Source organism: Crocuta crocuta, unplaced genomic scaffold (assembly GCF_008692635.1).
Source record: "Crocuta crocuta isolate KB4526 unplaced genomic scaffold, BGI_CrCroc_1.0 scaffold166, whole genome shotgun sequence".
In the NCBI taxonomy this organism is placed as follows: Eukaryota; Metazoa; Chordata; class Mammalia; order Carnivora; family Hyaenidae; genus Crocuta; species Crocuta crocuta.
In genome coordinates, this window is record NW_027531018.1 from 3,138,148 (window position 1) to 3,161,960 (window position 23,813).

Genomic DNA, 23,813 nt, shown 5'->3' on the forward strand with positions numbered 1-23,813 from the left:
TTTTTGTATTCTTCATTTGTATTTCTCACCGAGAAGTAACTGAAATGGCCATTGTGGACACTGTTCATAATTTCAATTGCAGTTGATTGTGAGGAGTTTCAAATTAGGAAGAGGACTTTTCTATCCTTGTTGTAGAAAAACTGTTAGGCAAACTAAAAACTTATGTCCAAAAGCCCACTTTAATACTATTTATTTATATAAGATCTGTCACCAAAAAAAACTTTCGAGAAGACTTATTAATTAAAGTAATCATTGTTGCAAATAAATCAAAGTATTCTTATTTTGTAATCTACATGATCAATGAGTTAGGCTTTGAACTTGGAAGAAAAGAGATGTTAAGTAGCTAGTAAACTGGCGCTGAACATAGGAAGATTCAAAATCTCACTCTGCTCCATGGGAAAACCACTAGCCTGCCACTTAGCTAGACTTCGGGAATCAATGATCCCAAGAGGACAATGAGGGTCCGGACTTCACCATTTATTTTTTGGGAGGCAGAGTGGGGTAGGAAGCAGTGGTTGCCTATTGCCCCTGGAAATTACACCTACTGACCTCAATTGGATCTTTGGTTTTTTACATGGTAACACCAGAACTAAAGTAGAAGTGGGTTTTCTGTTCTTTGTACTTCTCCCCAAGAAATGAGTCTGTCAACTCAATATTGCCTTTAGTCTCTGCCTTTAGTCTCTGTTCTCCCATCATTTCACTGCCCTGGGAAACCCTATGCCCCTGGACTCTCCTTCCCTAATGTAGCATCATTGCCACTGATTTTCACAGAAACTTATTGTCCCATAGCTCAGCTCTTAACCTTCGCATCTAAGCAGAGGTTATTAACTTTTATCATAGAAATACTGTCCCTCTCCTGATCCCTCATCAAATCCAATTTCAACTTCTACCTGGCTTCTTTGCCATAAGTTCTGTCTCACCCCTACCTATACTCTATCTGTTACTCTGCCATCACATATTGTACCCTAAAAATAGAAAATTCTGACGAAGTTACCTCCCTGCTTCATGTCAGCTTTGTGTTATCTAAATGTTAAAATCCAATTCTTTGATTTGGAGTGAAAATAGTTTGCTACTTGGTCCCAGCAACTTCTCCTGCCCCCTTCACTACACATCTACGTTCTTGTCATGGTGAATATTCCAGAATTCCAAAGAAGGTCAGCAGGCCCTTTTATATGATGTTTCCATTGCTAATAGCATTGTTCCCCCAACACTGACTGACAAATTACTGTTTGGTTTTTAAACCTCACTTTAACTGCAATTTCTGTTTTACATACCTTTCTCTCTTACTAATCATGAGCTCTTATTCATCTTTGATCCCAGAATCACTAGCCTGTCAGAAAGCATGATTTTCATAAATTCATAAACCTTGGATGACTAAATCCACTGATTATCAAGATCTTGGATAGCTCTCCCCCAACTTTTTCGTATAGAACCCATTTCCCAATAAAGTCACACCCAGAAACTTCACCTGCAAAATATTTGAAAGTAGAACTTTTAAAAAATTGTAATGTTTATTTTTGTTTTGAGAGAGAAACAAAGAGCAAGCTGGGAAGGAGCAGAGAAAAAGGGAGACAGAATATCAAGCAGGCTCCATGCTGACCGCCAAGAGCCTGATGCGGGGCTTGAACTCTCAAACCATGAGGCCATGGCCTGAGCCGCAATCAAGAGGCAGATGTTTAACCAACCGAGCTACCCAGGTGCCCAAAAGTAGAACTTTTGCAGCAAGACTGAGTATAGCAAAAGTCCATTGAATAAAGGATGGGGAGATGGAAAGAGCCCAATCCAAGGGCTGTATCCCTCAGACCTTTGCTCAACCCCTTACGATCTTGCAGAAGATCTAATGAATCCCTAGAGTTTAAAGTAAAGCCACGGATTAAAAGAAAAACATTAAAGTAGACAATCTGATGGTCAATTCTGGGGAAATGTGCAAACAGCTGAAACACAGAGACCATTCCTGGATGATGTATAATACTTATTTAGAAAGAAATAAGCTTTCTTAAGTTATCATTCAGTAAGATATGCTGCATAACTGATTTTGCCCATTCAAACATCACAATTTTGAATGTCGTACAAAGGTAGTATCCACAAGTTAGAATATACAATACAGTTTCAAAAAAGATTAACTCATGACTTTTATGAAGCTAATTAAAAATCTAGTTGGAAATTATTAATCCCACGCCATGGCATGAGAATTATAATATATTTTTTATATATTTAAGACTGAAATTATGAAAAAAAAACCTAAAAAGAATATATGTACTTGGGACATCAATTTCCAGTTCCTCTGCATTTAGGAACCAAGAAGAAAAGCTAATCAATGTAACTGTCGAATTGTCTATTACACGGAGCACAGATTTTTCCACATGGCCCAAAAAATTAAGGTAATGTGACACCGACCGGCTGCAGTAGCTTAGTTGACATTGCTGTTTAACAATTACACACCAAACGTCGTGCAGGCTGACCATCTAAACCTGCACAGCTTATTTAAAGTACAGATATCCCGGTGTCAACTCAGATTTATTACATCAGAGTCTCTACATGGGAAAAGCCTGCGAGTCTGTATTTTTTAAATAAATGTCCCCAAGAGATTCAGATCCTTGGCTGGAGCTTTAGAATTACTGATACACTCTGCACTTGCATTTACCTGAGACTCCCATCTTTCTCACTGAGCCTTTTTTTCCCACCCAAATGGTGACCATGATATTTAGGACAAGTAGCCATCCTTGAAATTAATGTGATTTTATAGGTGACCAATGTCTATGTTTAAAACTTGACTTGGGTGTAAACAACACAGTCTCTAAAAGTTGGAAGCATTATTTCTACTCTGTTGTTTCTCAGCTCAAATGATTCTCAGCATTGGACTTTTAGGTTTTTTCAGTGCAGAAACAGCTTAAAAATGCTACCTACCATTTGTACACAGAGCTGAAATTGATTTCTGAATTCCTTCCCTCCCCCTGCTGGGGCATGTGGCTTGATGCTCCCTGCCTGAGTTTCCACTGTTGCTCAACTCAGCACAAAGGCACGGTGTGCTGGTGCATAATTATGGCTAACCTAGCAAATGGAATAATTTGTTTATTTTAACAACACTAATTGTGGTTTTATGTAATTAAAGTAGTACACATTATTTGCAGACATTTGGGGAAATATAAAAAATGTAGAACCACTTACAATCTCAACACTAGCAGGAAAGCAGCTTCTATCTTAGTTAATGTTTTTCTTGTTATCCTATACATGTATTAGCACTTGAAGTTTTCACCTTGTGGCATGGGAAATGTTCCATGTTACTTAATATTCTCCAACAATGTTATTTTTCTATAATGTTTTTCTTAATGGCTATATAATATTCCATCATGTGTATGTGCTCTAATTTTTTTTTAATTTTTTTCTTAATGTTTTATTTATTTTTGAGAGAGAAAGAGAGAGAGATAGAGTGAGCAAGGGAGGGTCAGAGAGAGAGGGAGACACAGAATCTGAAATAGGCTCCAGGCTCTGAGCTAGCTGTCAGCACAGAGCCCAACGTGGGGCTTGAACCCACAAACTGTGAGATCATGACCTGAGCTGAAGTTGGACGCTTAACCGACTGAGCCACCCAGGCGCCCCAGAATGTGCTCTAATTTTTTAAGCAAGTCTCTGTCACTTAAAATTTAGATTCTTCTGACCTTTTTCTAGTAAAGATAATACTGAAATTAGCATCCTTCTACATGACCTTTTTATGCATACATATAATCTGTATTCTATATAATGCATATGATTATCTACTCTTTCTAGAATAAATTTTTAGAAGAAGACTATCTGGAGGAGATAAAGGGGTTGACATTTGAAAGGTTTTTAAAATATATATGTAATATATATTGCCAAGTAACTCTCCAGAAAAATGGTATCAGTTTACCTTTGGCAGACAGAATTACAGGTCCTTGTTTTTGTTTTTCTTCTCCCTTGCTTATGCTAAATGTTGTAATTAACACTTTGATAGTTGCTTCAATTTTCATATCTTAATTCCTAGAGCAAGTAAGAGATTTTTAAAATGTTTAATGATCATTTGTACATCTTCTTTTGACAGTTACTTTTCGTGTCTTTTCCCTAATGCTAATTTTCTTTTAGCATAAATCAACCTTTATATGAATTCTTAACCATTCTTTACGTATATAGAATGGCAACCAGGAACATGATATTACCCTCTATTTATTCGAGTATTTTATTTCCTAATGGACTAGACTGAGAGAGTCATATGCTTATGCATATAGTCTTACTGGAGCCAATATTAACCACTGTACCCTTTCTCTCCTTCTCCCAACCAAGCTGTGACCAATAGGTGATATATTTTTGGTTGTTTTTTGATTGAATTATCTTTATTTCTCCAAAAACTGTTTTTTTTTAAGTTTCATTCTTACAGAGAAATTGTGGGGATAGTTTAATGAGTACCTCTATGTCCTTCACCTAGATACACCAATTGTTTGCTACACTGGCTTTATCTCTCGAAAGGAGATACTTTTAAGTAGTTTCGTAATAGCTTATGTAGGCTTGTAATCTTGAGGTCATAGACCTATTGTAGACAGAATCAAAGGTAGATTTAGCAAATATTTTCCAGAGTGCTATGTTGCAACCAGCACATAGCCACCATCAGCAATGAGGTGACGAATAGGGACACCGTTGTTCAGTAACTGAACATTTCTTAGCTCAAACTTGGAAGTCTCTCTTAAACTTTTTTTTTTTTCCTACATGGTTTTGGAGTGTTGTTTTCACATTGTCGAAATTGAAGACATATTTTCCAGCTCTTGTATATCATTAATACGAATCTCTTTCCCAGGTGCAAATTCCTCACCATATTGCCATATTACTCCCTTCTATGATGTTTAAGTCCCTTACCATCCCCACCCCGAATTCACTAAGGATTTTTCTTCACAAATGAGATTTACTAATTATTTGAAATTCAATTAAAAAGAGTATTAGATGAATTAATAAATGCATGCATAAACAGAAAAAATACATATCCCCAAAAGGGTTTCTGTGCAAATTTCATTACCTACAAGCAACTTACACAATATTCATGGCTACCAAATTATAAATGGTGCTACTTCTTAAGCTGCTTCAGCAAATAGTAGATGTACTATACTACTCAAGTCTAAAAATAATTTTAGTTTATGATTTTTGCATTCTGCATGAACTTTTATTAATACTCTATCATTTTCTTTTAGACTTTTCTAGGTATGATTTGAGGTTAGTGAACTTCCCTGGATGAGTCCTGTTCTGATTCACCAGCTGCATCCCTAGTCTCTACTAACTAAACTGAAAATGTATTTTGTTGATTATAAGGGGAGCCCATGACAGAGCATAATTACGTCAAAAATAACACTGGGGAAATAATTAAAATTACATGGTGTACATAATCCAGTTGACCCTTGAACAATGCAGGGGCTAGGAGCTCAGACTGCCACACAATAGAAAACCCAAATTTAACTTTCAACTCTCCAAAAACTTAATTACTATTAGCCTATTTCTAACCAAAAGCCTTACTGATAACATAAACAGTCAATTAGCACATATCTGGTATGCTACATGTGTTATACACTCTATTATTACAATAAAGTGAGCTGAAGAAAATATTACTAAGAAACTCTTAAGAAAAAATATATTTACAGTACTGTACTATAAAAGATCCACATATGTAAGTGGACCTGCTCAGTCCAAACCTGTGTTGTTCAAGAATCAACTGTACTCCCATGTTCATCATGTTAAACTACTATATCATCATCCTAGAACTCATAATAAATGCTATGTGGAACTTAGGTGGTTTGAGCTGTAAAAATATTCTTGTGACCTTCTTTGCCAGATGTGCTCCTTAGCATCACATTATTTAATCTTCCTAAATGACGATTTCTCACTAGAAAAACCAACTTATAAAATGATCTCACCTTAATTAGAGAAACTCTAATACTTATTGATCAAAAGTATCCTAGGGGCACCTGGGTGGCTCAGTCAGATAAGTGTATGACTCTTGGTTTTGGCTCTGTTTGTGATCTCCTGGTTCGTGAATTTGAGCCCCATGTTGGGCTCTGTGCTGACAGCATGGAGCCTGCTTGGGTTCTCTATCCCCTCTATTGCTGCCCCTCCTCCCTTCTCTCTTTCTCAAAAATAAATAAACATTTAAAAAAGTATTCTATGCACGGCAAAGGAAACAACCCACAAAACTAATAGGCAACCAACGGAATGGGNAAAGAGTATTCTAATAATTGCTTTTGGAGATAATACTTTATTCTGAAGGGTTTCCAGAAACTGAAAGCAAATATGTAAACAGAACACATGAATCAAAACATAAATAATCTCTTTTACTAAAAGTTAAATATAACATCAACAGATATAGAAGCATTTAGTAGATATTGTAGATATTGTAGATATTAGTAGATATTGGAGCATTTAGTAGTAACTTGAAATGGGTGAACTTTAAAGTTCCATTTACACTTAGATTCCTAATTCACAAACATTTTATTGGGTCATTAGTTTGCACCAGACCTTGTGCGAAGAAGCAGAAATAAAATGTGATTCTTGCAATTAAGAAAAGAGCAATTAACTAAGAGGTTTTCTTCATGTACCATGGCATGGTAAAGGACATCATCAAGGACAGCTATGGGCTAAACAGTGAAGACCCATCTATCTAGATGCAAAATTAAAAGACTTTTAATTTATTCCATTCCTTACTCATGATCAAAATCCCAAATTCAGCATTTTCCTCTCCGACAGAAATAATTCAAAAACTATATACTTTCCTGGAAAAACTTTTAGGTTCATGTCTGTTTTACTAATTCATTTATCTATTCATTCATTCAACCAGGGGTCTGTTGAAATGTATAACCTAAATAAATTTTGCAGATTAAGAGGGCATCGAGCTGGAGGGAAAAAGCATCATGAGGAAGTAAACAGAAGTTAAGAACAGGAGAAACAAGAAAAATTTAGAGGTAAATGTAAAATAAAAGTAGTTTTTAAAAAATAATTATTTATAGGAACATCTTCTAAATTAAGAAGTTTACAAACGAAAGAACAACCATGTAAGAGTTAAAGAAGGGGAAAACTACAATTAATTAAACAAAAAGTAAATTTAAAATAATAGTGTGGAGGCGCTGGGTGGCTCAGTTGGTTAAGCATCTGACTCTTGGTTTCAGCTCAGTTCAGGGTCTCACAGTTCTGAGTTTGAGCCCTGCATTGGGCTCTGTGCCAACAGCACAGCCTGTCTGAGATTCTCTCTATCTGTCTCTCTCTCTCTGCTCCTTCTCCACTCACTCTGTCTCTCAAAATAACTAAAGTTTAAAATTTTTTTTAATAAAAAATTTTTAAAAATAAAAAATAAAATAAAATTGTGGAGGCACTTGGGTGGCTCAGTCAGTTAAGTATCTGCCTCTTGATACTGTTTCAGTTTGTGATCTTACAGTCAGGGGATTGAGTCCTGTGTCCAGCTTGCACTGAGCATGGAGCCTGCTTGAGATTCTCTCTCTCCCCCCTCGCTCTGCCCCTTCCTCATGTACGTGAGTGTATGTGCTCGCTCTCTCTCAAAAATAAATGAAATAAAATAAAATTGTGCTTCAAAAGTTATCTATTATTTTAGGAAAGTTTTCTAAAGAAAGTGATGTGTAAATATATCTAGGTAAATGTAAAGAAAAAGAAATTCGGAGTGATGACAATATTAATATTTGACGAGGTAGAATTCTTTTCTAAAAGGATGAAATAAGTAAAAAATACTCTAATGATAAAGAGTACAATCCATGCAGAAGATCTAACAGTCGTAATCTTTCATGTACTAGATAATAAAAGAGCCAATCACACAAAGTAAAATTCCTAGAATACAAAAAGATCACACACATATACAAAACTACAGACTACGATCTTACTATATACACACAGACAACCACATACAAAAATGTATGTTTATATAAACATATGTACATGTAGACATGTATGTATTTCAAAATATAATATAGCTATTACATAAAATAGGAAAATCTATAGAATATTTAAATAATACCATTAACAAACTTTTGGTAATTTTAGATTTTATAATCTACAAATGTAAAAGTATACATTCTTCTTTTTGCCTATGAAACATTTACAAGAATGAATCATGTACTTGTCCTTCCCTTCCCTTTCTCTCTCTCTCTCTCTCAAAAAAAAAAAGACTAACTCAAGATATCATAAGATCATATCATATCGTACTCTTCTGCTCCTCCTTACTAACAGAATCCCAATTTTAAGTAGGATAGCGTTGGATGAAGTTCACAGTCAAGGTGCCTCAGCCTCTCCTGCAGCTAGGTATGTCCATGTGGCTAAGCTGTGGCTGGTGAGATATAAGTAAAAGTGCTCTATGGAATATCCAGGAAAGTTCCTTAAAAGAGAGAAGGTACTCCATTTCCGTTCTGTCTTTCCTCTGTCTTCCAGATTGTCAGAGGACATGGTATTTGATAGACACGAGGTAAACTAGAAAGTGAAAGCCATTTGTTAGGATGATGGCTTCCTGAAGATACTAAGAGGACATCTTACTATAGACTTTTTTGCGAGCAAGAAATGTATTTCTGTCTTATTTAAGCCACATGCATCACACCTAATCCCAACTGATAAAAATAAATATTAATGTTACTGTAATGAGAAACTCCTACATTTAAGGAGTGGTTATAGAAGGAATTGCCAGTTAAAAAGACTGAGAAAGGTGAGACAAATGGGAGTGATGTATATAACAAAAACCAAGAGAAAATGCAGATTGAAGAGGTAGGGTGGGGACAATGGCAGCAGATGTTTAAAAGATGTCAAGCAGAAGCAGGCTTGAATGTAGGACATTAAATTTAGAGCAAAGTCCTTGCTGACTTTAAAGAGAGAAATTTCAAGAAAGTAATAACTGAGTGAAAACGAAGCTGAGCTTCCATTGTGAATGAGAGTCACAGGAGTTAAATTAATATTTAATTTTGGGAATAAGGGAAATAGAGCAACGAGTTAAAGATAAAATGGAAAAGACATGTTTGGTGTCTCTTCTCACAACAAAACTATATCTCCAATAATCATGATTCTGTTAACATTGGCTATTGTTTACTAAATTAAAAGAGGTTGCCCAATCTTTGCCAATAAACTCAAAGCTTTCAAAATAAAAGAGAAATGAATGGCCTTTTGCATTCAGTGTCACTTTCATTAGGGGACCTGACTCTGTTCATAATAGCAGGACAATCTGGAAAATAAAATACTTCCTACCCCCAACTCAAATTCTATGCAGGCATATGTGTGCATGTAAATGGGGCAGGTATAGAGGTAACATGGAACACCCATATCAGAAATAAATGAAACTTCCTTTAATTCTTTTATTTAAAATATTAATTTATATTTGGGAGAACACAAGCGGGGGAGGGGTAGCGAGAGGGAGACAGAGGATCTGAAGCCGGCTCTGTGCTGACAAGCTGACAGCAGCTAGCCCATGTGGGGCTCAAACTCACCCACCTTGAGATCATGACTTGAGCCAAAGTTGGATGCTCAACTGACTGGGCCACTCAGGTGCCCTGAAACTTCTTTTAATTCTGAAAAAATTCTTATCTCATTATTCTAATATTTGGAAATGTATTCGTATCAAGGATTTTTTTTTTAATGTTTGTTTATTTTTGAAAGAGAGAGAGAGAGAGAGAGAGAAGGGCAGGAAGAGAGGGAGACACAGAACCTGAAGCAGGCTCCAGGTTTTGAGCTGTCAGCACAGATCCCAACATGTGGCTCAAATCCACAAACTTCAGGATCATGACCTGAGCTGAAGTCTGCCGCTTAACCAGCTGAGACACCCAGGCGCCCCAAGGATTTTTAACTGCACATAAGAAAATGCAAAAGTGCTGGGGCTTCATATGTGACTCATTGGCAAGCCATTGTGTTCATCTTCAGTCTGCCCCCCAGGCTCCAGCCTCTGTCCCTAGACTGCCTGCTTGCTTGCTACCTTCTTTCTTTCCTTCTTTCTTTTCTAGGATAAAGGAAGCTGTTACACTGGTGTAGAAACTATGCAAATGAAAGCAATATACCAGGAACCCAGGGTGCTTGCAATATTTTAATAGCTTTTCAAGTGTACATGGAAACTAGTTCTCACTAGAAAGAAATTTGAGTTAAAAATTGGGGGCAGGAGGGTTACCTCAGTCAGTTAAGCAAGGTTAACCAACCAACACTTGATCTCAGCTCAGATCATGATCTCAGTTTGTGAGGATGTGAGGTTTGTGAGATGAAGCCCTGCATCAGGCTCTACACTGCCTGCTTGGGATTCTCTCTCTCTCTCTGTCTCTCTGCCCCTCCCCTGCTCAAGTTCACGTGCTCTCTCTCTCTCTCTCTCAAAATAAATAAACATTTTAAAAAATGAGGGACAGGAGCCAAGTCCACAAAGAACAAAGATGCAACATACATCAAATAAAATATTGGCCAATGTGCATATTTTGAGTCTATGAATTCAATATATGGTAATAGTATTTTTTGAATACTTGTAAGTATTTTAAGGATTTTTTAAAAGTCTCTGAGATTGTTTTTAGTTACAAATCTTTTAATATTTTCTAACATTTATTTATTTTTGAGACAGAGAGAGACAGAGCACGAGCTGGAGAGGGGCAGAGAGAGAGAGAGGGAGATACAGAATCTGAAACAGGCTCCAGGCTCTGAGCTGTCAGCACAGAGCCTGATGCGGGGCCCGAACCCATGGACAGTGAGATCATGACCTGAGTTGAAGTCGTACGCTTAACCAACTGAGCCACCCAGGCACCCCTTAAGGATTTTAAATGCATTTTTTCATGCCATGTGTTTTTGAAAGAAATCTGTTAGACTCTGGGGAAAAAGTTAAGTATGTATTATGGTCTTCATTTAAGGCTTAAAAAACAGATTTCTATTTCTATTAGGAAAGAATGCTTCTCCTGCCTTCCTGGATTTGCTTGCTAACAGAGATAATGAACAAAGTGCAGCCATTGTTTAGTTCAGTGATTTGTAATTTAAAGTATTGGTTTCAACCTATTCATCCAAAATGGATGAAATCACTTTTTTACTTTACAATGGCCCTAGAGAGTGTGGGAGAGAAGTTCTCAAAACAACACCCTTACGGGGTGCAGAGAGAAGCATCCACCTGACCCCTTCATGATGTTCTGAATGTCCCTTGGTGTGTCCTTACAGAAATGTTAACACCCACAGAGCTACTTTAAAGATAAAAAACTCACATAACTTTATTTTTTTAAGTAGTAATATGTCTCAGTTACATTTAGATACAGTACACAGAATAATAAAATAGCACCTGTGAATTTTTTTAATAGATTGTAAAGTATCTTGACTCCTTTATCTTTCTTATTCTTTCTCCCCTTCACTAAGCAAAGAAAACAGATTACTCTCCCCTTCCCTCCTATTGGGTCACCAGCGGTCTGATTTTCATGCGAACAGCCCTGAGGGAATAATCTGCACCTCTGAAGGGAGCCCAGACCACTCCATTCTCAATCTCATAAGGACTGTTGTTCCTTGGGTCATAGGAGCCCCCAGGGTAGTAGATGCCATTGAGATTGGCCCCTTGGCAGCTGTTGTACCACCAACCTCCCCCGTAGACTTCTGCACAGTTCTCTTCCCACAGGTCTGCATCCCTGTCATAGGTGCTGAACTGCATGCCTGCATGAGAAGTATACTCTGTTCCTTCCTCTACGGAACCCTCAATCAGAGCATCGCCTGCCGTGCCCTCATAGGAGGAGACCTGCAGGGTATAGCCTTCTGCCTCAGAGCCTACCCTCAAGTGATATTCCGCATAAGCCAGATTCCCAGCCCAGTCCTCTAATTCAACCCGAAGGACAGAGCCCCTCAGGGTCAGTAGGTGGAGGTATTCATTGCCTAGCCAGAATTCTCCTTCACCCTTGTCATCCAGACTGCCGAAACCTCTCTTGTAGTCTTGCCACGTCCGGTTAAAATTCAGTGATCCATCCATTCTTTGCTGGATCAAAAGCCATCCTCCCAAACTTGTCTCTTGATCACAATAAACAGAAAAAATCTTACTGGATCCCGGTAGCTTGATATTGAAAATACCACTTTGGGCACCTGAAGGATGTGTTTGGAGGACATCATCACAGTCTAAAAAAAAAATTAAGCTGGTTGGAAGAAGTTACTCTCATTTAACTTTACAAAGATAGGCATGGCCCAGATTAAATGAAGGTAGATACTAGCTTCTTCTTCCTTCCTTCCTTCCTTGCTTCCTTCCTTCCTTCCTTGCTTCCTTCCTTTCTTCCCTCCCTCCTTCCTTCCCTCCATGGGGAAAAGATGCACTTACACTGGGATGGAGCTTAAGCAAGTGAGCAACATTTACACCTACAAATTGCAAAGGGGATTTTCCTCAGTGGATTTGAAATTTTTCTTGCAAGTACTGATAATAGCAAGTAACCAGCAATGATATCTAAGTATCATTTAGTGCTAATATAACTTGTTTTTAACCTGACCTCAATGTCAACTGAGACACACACTAAAAATATGATTAATAAATTGGGTGACAACTCCAACAGCACACATTTGGAATGGTGAAAGAATTTGGCTAAGCAAATTCAAAATCGAGTTTCAGAAGGATTCATTCATTCATGTAACACGTTATTTATTGAGTGATGACTCTCTGCACTGTTAGGCATTTGGGAATACAGAGATGAATACGATAGACAAAGTGCCCGCCCTCCTGGAACTTACAGTCTGGTGCCAAAAAAAAACCCAAAAACAGAAAAACAAAAGGTGTTATTTCGATAAGGTGTAAAAGAGGGCTAGGAAAGAAGTTCAAGGTGCTATGGGAGGCACCAAAGGAATAGTGAACTTAGTCTAGGGGGTCAGGGAAGGCTTCCCCAAAGGAGAAGTGTGGATACCTCTGGCAGGGCGAGCTTTAGCATGGCCTCTTTTGGTGGCATATGCTTCTCTGAAGACTTCGTGTTCCTCTTCACTTCCGGCCTCACCTGCCACTTTAAAGCTCTTACTTTCAAATGTGGAGTCTCCTCTGTTGTAAACCTTACTACTGGTTACCAATTGTTTGCTGTGAGTTGAAGTTTTACCACTGGAAGGGAGCTCACGTTCCCCTAAGTGTGTGAATATGTCAGATTCTGAGCCCATAGACTGGGTGTTACGTTCAAACTCTCTTAACGTAGGCGTGAGTACACTTGAGAATTTGCTTCCAGTCAAGGCAGATTCAAAGAAACTAGTCAAATCAGGGTGTCTAGAATGGAGACCATCTAGGCTACCAGAAAACGTATGGGACAAGTCACAATCAGAAGGATCTTCGGAGTTCACCACTTCTTTGATCACTTCTTTGCGACCGTCAGGACCTGTAACTGTCTTAGTGACAGTTTTAGAGCACGAATGACGAGTGGTGGTCGTGCCACCAGAGGTGACCTTCTCATTACCAGTAAGAAGCTCTTTTTCTCCTTTAGAAGTGACCAGTTTACCCGTGTGGTACTCTTTCTTTGTCCCTGGAGATACGCTTCCTGACACCTCTTCAAATATGCCCCACTCATGCTTGGTAGGCCTGGTGTCCCCACGCCCTAAGCTGTCTGGCCTAAAACTTCCAGGCTGAGAACTTCCAGTGCTCCAGGAACCCGTACTCTCAGTGTGCCAAGCACCCCCAGTGCTAGCTCCAGAGCTGCCAGTGTTCCAGGAGCCGGCACTGCCAGGTCCGGAGCTCCCGGGATTCCACGTGCCCGAGCTTCCGGGTCCAGAGCTCCCAGGGTTCCAAGCACCCGAGCTTCCGGGTCCAGAGCTTCCGGGTCCAGAGCTTCCAGGTCCAGAGCTTCCGGGTCCAGAGCTTCCGGGTCCAGAGCTTCCGGGTCCAGAGCTTCCAGGTCCAGAGCTCCCGGGGTTCCAAGCGCCAGAGCTTCCAGGTCCAGAGCTCCCAGGTTTCCTAGGGCTTTCAAGCACTGATCCTGTTCCATGAGACACAGAGTCTCCTGGGACATTCCCATCTGGACCAGTCCGCTCATATGTTATTTTCATCTGTGGCATTGCCATGAGTGCCTTCCACTCTAGAGGGACCTTCTGAAGCTGCTGCTTGTACTCCACAGGAACTGTATCTGGAGCTGTGCCCATTTTTAGCCGTGGTAAATATTGCGTATCTCTAGGGGGAAATAAGTCTTTGGCTATGACTTGTTCAAGTTGCTTCTGCTGATCTTCATAGTACTTTAGATCTGTCCTACGTTCCAAAGCCCTACTGCATGAGCCTTGGCAAGATCGGATCTTAATATCGATGTCCACCTAGAGAGAGGGGGAGAAAGGTAAAGAAAAGGGGTAGATATAAATAAGAAAATTATGTCTATTGAGTTCTTAGCATTTGATTTATTTTTTGAAAACTGGTTTCATTTCTTTGACTTGGGACCTACCAATCAATACTCATTTTTTCATTTATGTCATGCCCTCAGTGGAAGAGATGTTGGGTATGGTAAGGTTAGCCTGGATAAACAATTGGAGCTATTTGGATTCATCTTAGTCTTAAAACAGATCAACAATAAGGTACTATTCCCTCTGAAAGGAAACACTAATGAATTGATCCTCAGTGAGATTCAGTTTGAGGATTCAGAGGCAGGTGGTGTCAAAGCTTTGGAACAAGACAAGCAGGGATTTAATATTTGCTTTTGGAATTTACTGTCTCTGTATCCTTGGAAAATGTATTTAATATCACTGAGCTTTTTTGCTTCATCTGTAGAGTGGAGAAATAATACCTAGTTTAGTAGTTGGATAATGGATATAACTCCTTGCTCTACATATGGTAGACATTCAATGAATTCCCTTCCTGCTATTCAAAAACAGGGACATTCTGGTGGCAGAGTCACAAGCTTACTTACCTCCAATCGCTTCATATCTATCAACTGATCCCTGACATTTTTCTGCAGAAGTTGGATTTGCTGTACTTGTTCTATGACTTTGCGCTTCAGGATCTCAATTCTGCTTCTCAGATCTTCTGACACTTGGCTAAATGTATTATCATTGTCTGAAAAAAGAAAACATGGATACTGAAGTATCTGCTAAGTACTTTGCTTATAATAGCCAGGAAAGAAGGAAATTTGCTTATAAATACGTTCCCCCTTTAAAAATAATTTGTTCTGTGGACATTTTATTTGTGAGTTTCAAATCATTAGGCATTTTTGGACAGTATTATGTCCTTTAGTCATCCATGGCTGTCAGTTAAGATGCCCTCTAGCAGTTAGTAATTCAAATAGATGCAGAAGAAAAAACTTGGAATTTTAAAGGTGTAATTGGGAGATTAAGTAGTTTGATCACATTTCAATTATTTCATCATATTCTTAGCCAAGAGACTTAAACATATTCTTGGATTTTTTACTTCCTACCTACCCATTTGAAATTGCTCTTAAGCTTTTTAAAAATTTATTATTATTATTTTTTAGGTCAACATGGTCATTCACTTGCCATTATTGTGGTTGTACCATTGACATTAAATTAGTTAAGTGTCTTCTAAAGATATAAAGAATTACAGCAAGGCTTCAGTAACTGGAGCCTCACTAAACTTGCTTCCCACGCCAGAGCAAATCTAGTGTTTCCTGGTCCTAAGGCTAAGTCATAGCCCTATGAGAAAGATAGAACTTGGCTCTATATTTTAAATTAAAAACAAAACAAAACAGAACATAAAGAGCTTGGTGGAGTCTGTGGACTAAACTCCTAGCTCCATCACATGATAGGTTTGTGTCTTTGGTTGAGTCTCGTGATCTCTGTTTCCTTCTCTGTAAGAGAGAAACAAAAATATCTACTCAAAAGGTTGTGCTCATCTTATTTTCAATATATATTCTTAAAAAAGAGCACACTTAAGGTCTACTCTTCAATATCAAATTCTGGCTTTGTGACTTTCAACAAATCTAAGCTAACCTTTTTTTGTGTTATAAAAATAACAAAAGCAAGCCCCTCCTTAAAATTTGGGACTATCATAAGTTCTATGTTTCTATCTTAAGTACTTTGGGAAAAAATTGAAGTTGTTATAAGGCGACAGCATATTTATTTAGGGCTTTTGTTGTTATTTTGTTGTGTGCTATAAAGTCAAAGCACCAAGTCTGTAATGCTTACTGTTACTGGTGGCAAAATCCCCTCTCACAAGTTCCATTATATTCGTTGTCACTGAACTAGAGTCTTTATTGTTCTTCTGATAATCAAATAGTGAATTTTTGAGCTTATTAATTCTGTTTGTAAAATCTTGATTGACTTCATCAATTAACCCTTTCATCCTGCAGCCGGAAGGGCATCTGTAGTTCTGGAAGTGAAGAGGAGAAATTACATTAAGGGTCTGTATCTTGCATCTAGCACAATTTTGAAGGTTCCCATGCAGCCCCCATTGTTCCCCCCACCCCCACCCCAATATCTTTAGATCATCTATTGACTTAAAAGCAGTTTAAGAGGACTAGTCCTGAGTCAATAGAGAGATTCTGGAATGAAGGTCCACTTAACCATAAATTAGGCACCAGAAAATCTTGAGGCCTGAATATGCAACTAAAACCCAGTCTGTTAATCCCACTAATGACCCAGAGTTTGGGAGGTAATTTAAATAGTGCTGTCGGAGCGAAGTTGCTTTCCATATGTCTTCTTTAATTTGGCATGTAATGAGCTATTAGATTAGTTCACATTGGAAAAGTTTTCCGGGACCTACTGGGCCAGCTTGTGCACAATTCTAGCCCCATCCCCTATGCCAACTGCTCACCCAATCTTCATCAGCACAGAAGGGCCAGTCTGTCTCTTTGCAGTCAGCGTGCTGTCTTTCCACAAGTCTTGGGCCACGCACACCTCCTCCTTCAGCTATAAATTCACCTTTCGGCTCATCTGTGGTCTTCAAGGATTCATTCATACACACAAGAGAGAACACCATTAGGCAGATTAGGAGAAGACACCCATCATGCCTGTACATCCCAAGAGAGAAGGCTCTCACAGAGATGAAGAACACCAGTTTGGGGGCCTCTGCAAGTTTCAGAAATCAAGCTTTCTTAGATTTTGATTAATAATCCCAATACCCGTTTCATGGAGTTGTGGGAATTAAAGGAGATAAGGTAAAGACATTTTTTTAATTGCGTTTGAGACAAAACAAGCATTTAATAAATGGTAGGGGTTTTAAAGGATTTATTATATAAGGAAAATTATTTGAATTGACAAAATTAGTTAACATTTACCTTTTCATTGTCATTTACCTTTATCATTTCATTATCTATCAGCATATAGAAAGGTAATTGAAAAATTCAGAGTTCTTTATCCTGTAATTGCTGTTTCAGTAGGAAAAAAAACCAAGCCAGCTTAGCTTAGTGTCTTCTTCAGTCTCTACTTTGACCCTATGGTTCTGTAATTGGAGCAAGTACATACCACAGGTACAAAGATGGCCAATTCAGACTGGGAAATGCTTTGTAGGCTACCTATTCATGTAAGAATTTCCTTTTATTTGTAAAGAAAAAGACTAGACTGAAAGCAAAAATAATGGTCCATAACTGACAACTTTTTTGAATACCTTCTAATTAGAAATATAGATTTTTAAAAATTTTCTATTGCGATCTATGAGGTAAAATAGGACATAAAAACATTCTTCCAACAGGAATTTATATCCTGATAAATTAACATGGGTTTTAAGTTTTAGCTACATTTGTTTTGTATCACCAACTTACAGGGATTTTGCTATAACTATTTTCATCTAAGAGAGCTTATTTTTTTTTTAATTAATCTCTACACCCAACCCTGATATCAAGAGACGTATGTTCTACCCAATGAGCAACCAGGTGGTCCAGAGATACTTTATTCTTATAATTTGCTGTCTCATTTAAAAAATACCATAATGATGATGATGATAATAATAATAATAATTCAAGTAATCAAGGGCAGTTTATTTAAAGGAACAAGTACAGTCTCTTTGTTTAAGAAATAAAATTATAAATTCAAAACCACTTCAGAATAAAATGGCACAACAATACAAACAGGCAAAAGTTAAGTATTTATGCCAATAAGGGAGACATAACGGAAAACATAGGCATTATCCAAAATACAATATTCTAATAGCAAATTAGGTTAGTCTTATTTTCCATAAAATTTTTTTACTTATTAGTTTACTATAAGGAAGAAAATTAAGTTAGAATCCCTCTTTAGTTTTTACTACTCTGGTAGCAGGATTTATGAGTGGTGAAGAGGAAAAAATAAATTGGAATAATTCATAGCCTGAAAGTAACAAAGTTTCTTAAACCACATTTGTCATGTTTTTATGAGACCAAAATGTTTCAAAAACCTGTAAATTGAAGTCTTCTTTTCTATAGGTCTCTGGAGAGAAATTATTGCAATATTTAGTAACTATTTTAAAAGACTGCTTCCCAGAAAGCATCTTGCCTTCTCAATCAATCGCTTCTGATCATGCTATGTCGTGTTTTCACAGACAACTAATTTGCTTTTCTTTTTTCTAAAGAAACATAAAAACCGCCTTTCAGAAAAAGTATATTAAACCACTGTTTGGCTTGTTATGGACAAATAGCAATAAATTAATAATTAGATTTTTAAAATTCTCCTCGGAAGAATGTTTTGTTCTGTTAACTAGCATTAACTATCCTAAGGCTTTATTGGAACAAAGATGGCAACGATTTCTTCCCTTCAAACAAACAAACAAACAAACAAACAAATAATGTTGTAAGACTGAGTTTTACAGATGCTAAAGCTTCCCCCATGAATTTCTATACTTTGGTCCAGCTAAGCCTCCCTCTTACTCTTGAGGTCTCAGGCTCATCTAGGAACTCGCCTCCTTGGCCTAGAACTGATAAAGCCAACGGTGTGTTAGCACACAGAAGAGTGCCAGGACACACAGTGCGGACATACATAAGGCCGACTCAGACCTGCAACTTCTTTGTGGAATAAACGCCAGAGAGAAAGCAAGAAGAGAAAATAAAGATGACCATACCCAGACTGTGCCCACGACACTCAAGGCCAGGCAAAAGATCTTCAGGGAGAACATCTTTTCTAAGGGTGGGGCTGCCCTTGAGGAGCACTCCCACTGAAAGAAAGGACTCCCTCCACTCCTGGTTCCCGTCCTATTTAAATCTGCAAGGAGGTCTGATTAATCATTATCTTTGTCCTGTTTAGACAGTCGATATGCACGCCTACATCCCTTGCTCCTTCTCTGAGGTTGGTGTCCTAGAAGTTCTTGCTCAATTCTCCCAAGCGTGTTTGCTTTTGATAAGTTGTTGCAAAGGTAGCAGCAATTCCATGATGATTTCACATTCCAGGAACAGGATGACTTTAGAAACGCAAAAGGAAAGGTAGGAAGCCATGCGACTGTACTTGAGAGCAAAAGTGGCTGAGGCAGGCTAGCAGGAGCCCATTGTGAACAGAGAGTTGGCAAATGATGTTTCGCTTAACGTAGGAATTGTGGTTGGATGATCTGATTTTTAAAAAAACACTGTGGTGAGAGGCTGTCCCTGAAGTCCTTCTATGAGTTACCTTGAACAGATTATTTTCCTCCATCCAAAATGGTTAAGACAGCCCCTGGAGCCAAACATCTTATGTTCATAATCTCAGTTACACCATTTCCCAGCTCCTGGACAAATTACATGTTTTTATGAAGAATAAATGAGTTAGTCCTTGCAAAGCTTTCAGAGCAGTGATTGCCACATAGTAAGTACTTGGTAAATGTCAACAATTATTGAGGAACATAAAGTACCATGAGAAATATCATCTCTGTGTGTGTTCCATTGGGGACATGCCCATTTACTTTCCCTGCTCCTCAGCTCCATGGGGAAGTTTTCCAGGGCCACATTTAGCAAACTTAAACAGAGACCCAGTTAAATTTGAATTTCAGATAAACAACAAATGCATTTTAAAATAAGTGTGTCCCATGCAAAATTGGGGAGATACTTACACCAAAAAAAAAGTTGTTGTTTATCAGAAATCCATATTTAACTAGACATTCTGTAATTTGTCTGATAAACCTGCCTTGCCTCAAATTCTGCTTCCTATGTGAAGTCAATTCTGATAATAGTAATAGCTAATATTTATTGAATGTTTGCTAAGTGCCAGCCACTTTGCTAGAAGATGCTTTACAGTGTACCTGATTTCATCTCTCCACATAAAAGCAATCTCTTGGGGTGCCTCTGTGGTTCAGTCAGTTGAGTGTCTGACTCTCGATTTCAGCTCAGGTCATGATCTCAGAGTTCATGGGATTGAGCCCTGCATTGGGCTCTGGGCTGACAGTGCAGAGCCTGCTTAGGATTCTCTCTCTCTCCCTCTCTCTCTGCCCATCCCCTCAACCTGTGCTCTCTCTCTCTCTCTCTCAAAATAAATAAACTTAAAAAAAAAAAAGAAATCTACTCACAAGAACATTAAAAAAATAAAAACTAATCTATTGTTCTTCCATACTGCAATACTTAGAGGGACCCTAGAAACCTATCTGGGTTCTGAAAGGCAGTGATTCTATGGAAAGTTATAGGCAGTGACTTAACCAGCAAAATGCCAGTCACGGATAGAAACTGGAGGCTTGGCCTCTGTTAGATGATTTTGTGTGCTCACAGAAAGTGTGCCACTTGGGAGGTGAGCACAGTCTATGGAAGAGAGCAACCTGGGGGGTTTCAGGTGATTTAGTTGAACACAACCTGATTGAAAGTCAGTGAACAGAAAACAGTCTAACTGAATGCCACTGCTCTGGGGCCACATCGTGGCATTTCCAAGGTACCACCTTTAGCCTTTATCCGCACTGTTCCACAGTTCCCTCAAGTACGTGCACATCCAGGGCTCTTCTCAGATGACACCTTCTCAGAGAGACCTTCTTTAACCAGCTTATATAAAGAGCAGCCCCACCATTAACCCAGTTTTGTTTCGCTTTGTAATATTTTATCATGCAGGATAACGTATATTTGGGAAATTATTTGTCTCTGTCTCCTCCACACTAAGCTTTGTGAGGCCAAAGCACACAGCCTAGTGCAAGTCTGGCAGAGAGTAAATACTAGTAAGTATTTGTTGGAGGAACAGAAGGCTGTCACAGTGGCAACATAATATGGCGGAAGAATAATGGCCTTTGCAGACAGTGAGATTTGGATTCTAGTTAAGTGACATGGGCAAACTAAATTCTCTGAGCAGTTTACTTATCTGTAAGATGGGCTGGTAATATTTATGTTGCAGGGTTGTTTTGAGGATTATATAATATGGCATATATAACATGTTGAATGTACACAGTAGGAGACCCAGAAATGGTAGCTTTTATCGTTCCTAGAGTGTCCTAGTGCCACGGAATTGAAAGCTCCCGTGTTCTCTCTCCAGTTCCGGAATTCTGTAACCAGGCCCTTTTGTGGCACTGTGGGACTGGGCACAATCACCCGATCACGCTGGGTCCTCCACCTATGTGTTATAACCTATGCAGAAGCAGGTTTTGTTTAGCCAGGAAGCCATGCAAACAGACAACAAATAATACAAGGAGTACCATTTTAAATATTTTTTTAATTTAAGAAAATTTATTTAATTTTTTTTTATTTTTTAATTTTTGAGACAGAGACAGTGTGAGCAGGGGAGGGGCAGAAGGAGAAGGAGACACAGAATCTAAAGCAGGCTCCAGGCTCTGAGTTGTCAGCACAGAGCCTGGTGCGGAGCTTGAACCCACATGTGAGATCATGACCTGAGCCAAAGTCGTATACTTAACTGACTGAGCCATGAAGGAGCCCATTTTTTTTTTTTAAAGGAATACCTTTTTAAAAGGAGTACCATTTTTTAAAAGCATGTGACAATAAGGATATCTTTACAAGTGTATAAATGGCGGTGAAATCTTATAAATTTCCAGTTTCTTAAGCCAGAACCTCGATATAGTATTGTGTTTTTCCCAGAGATGACTATATCTTAATTCTTTAGCACTAATGAGAGGGATTATTTATTTTTTTGAAATTAATATTATATTCCACAAATTACAATTATTTAATTGCAGGGATTCATATACTTGCTATGCCATAACATCTGACGGGACTGGAATGGTATATAATGTATGTAAAAAGAATAGAAATTCTACAGCTGTCATTATGTNTCTTCTGCTTAAGCCCTTTTAATCAAGTTTCCACTAAAGTAGTTCTGAGTATGTGTATGTGTGAAAGAAGCAGAGAGGGAGGAAGAAAGAGAAAGACAGGGAAGAAGGGGGGAAGGAAGGGGTAGAAAGAGGGATGGGTGAAAGTGAGGCCCCTGAGTATTTTCCACTACTTTACTCTTTTCATTTTTTAACTGTATTTATCAATTAAATAATTCATTTTCAAGATAAATTAATTTTACTTATAATATGCTTTACTAAATTTTACTAGATGTATCAAGTTGTTTGACTTGAACACACATTAAAGTGTAACTGCTTTTTTTGAAAAGTAAAGTCATTATAAAAATGAATAATCTATTAACGTGTTAATACCACCAACATGGATTCATTCTATTGTCATGCACATTAAAGCCATTAAATTTGGCATACTTCCCTATCGGTTTCACTGTGATAATTAGGTCTTTTGCTAATCTAAAAATTAGCAAACAAGATATATCAGTCGGTACTGATTTAATAATGATATATTGAAATGTGAGGGAATAGCATTTGTAAGGAACTTAGATGTTCCAGAGCAAGAAATTACATGAGAAGTGTGAGTAAATTTAATTATCAAGATAAATTTAATTCTTGGTAATTCATATTGGAATCACCATTATTTTAAACGGGTCATTCCAAAATAAAACCAAGGCAATTTGAAGAATGCATGTGGGTTAATTTTTGCTTGGATAAAATTAAAAAATTACTGAGAATAACAGCAGAGAAATTTGGAGTACATTTTACAAAATACTTGACCAGTATACCAGAATACACTCCTCTAAACAGTCAATGTCATGAAAAACAAGGACAGACTAAGAAGATGTGGCAACAAAATATAATGTTATATCCTGGCTAGGATCCTGGAAATGAAATAAAGACATTAGTGTAAAAACTGGAGGAACAGAGGGGCACATGAAGTGTCTGACTTCAGCTCAGGTCATGATTTCAGTTTGTGAGTTTGAGCCCCATGTTGGGCTCTGTNTTTATTTTTGAGAGAGAGAAAGAGAGCATGAGTGGAAAGGGGCAGAGACAGAAGGAGACGCAGAATTCTAAGAAAGCTTCAGGCTCTGAACTGTCAAAACTTATGTATGAAGAGTAAAATATATTGCCACTGTGTAAACATAACTTAACAAGCACCAACAAAACAAAAAATATCCTCAGCTTTGTTTTGCATGGGATATTCATCCTGCTCTGGGCTATATCCCAGGGAAGGAGGAAACATTTCTTTCTTTACCCATTTATTCTAAATGTGCTGAATTCTGAGAACAGTCCACTTACTTCTTCATTTGTTCAAATGTAATAATCCTTTACTGCATATCTATTACTTGTCAGCCTTGCATGCTACATTCTTGAAATAGAAAGGCAATTGACATATGTATAGGTTTGTATCTAAAATTGGTGAACAAATCAATATGTAGGTAAGAAGTTAAGCCATATAAAACTGCCATTTTTGTAGATCCAAATGATAAATATGTGCAATTTCCTGTGGTTTAACATAATACAACACAACAGGAAAAATTCTGTAATGTGTATTCAAAGTACTGTTAAAATACAGAGCAGAGAATCATTTCTGCATTATTTTCCATTACATTTTGTATAAAATGTTCCCTAAAATATCTGACTTAATTCAGGGCTATAAATTCAAGATGCTTTTGAAAAAATAATCACTGTGTCTTCTAGCACAAATCTATATGAATCTGTGTGCCTTTATTATTGTCCTAATAACCAAAAGATAATGTTGCTTTGACAGGACATATTTTATCAAAACAATATTAAATGCACAGTT

At 37.9% G+C, this 23,813-nt stretch overlaps 1 protein-coding gene across 1 annotated transcript; it reads right to left on the reverse strand.

The window, feature by feature from the left end:
- Positions 1-11,172: 11,172 nt before the first annotated feature.
- Positions 11,173-18,980, reverse strand: FGA (fibrinogen alpha chain). Its single transcript, XM_077770930.1, has 6 exons — positions 18,893-18,980; positions 16,676-16,801; positions 16,048-16,231; positions 14,817-14,962; positions 12,855-14,229; positions 11,173-12,084 (listed from the first exon to the last, which is right to left on the reverse strand). The coding sequence occupies exons 1-6, from the start codon at positions 18,944-18,946 to the stop codon at positions 11,375-11,377; spliced, it is 2,595 nt and encodes an 864-aa protein (XP_077627056.1). The 5' UTR covers positions 18,947-18,980; the 3' UTR covers positions 11,173-11,374.
- Positions 18,981-23,813: the final 4,833 nt, after the last annotated feature.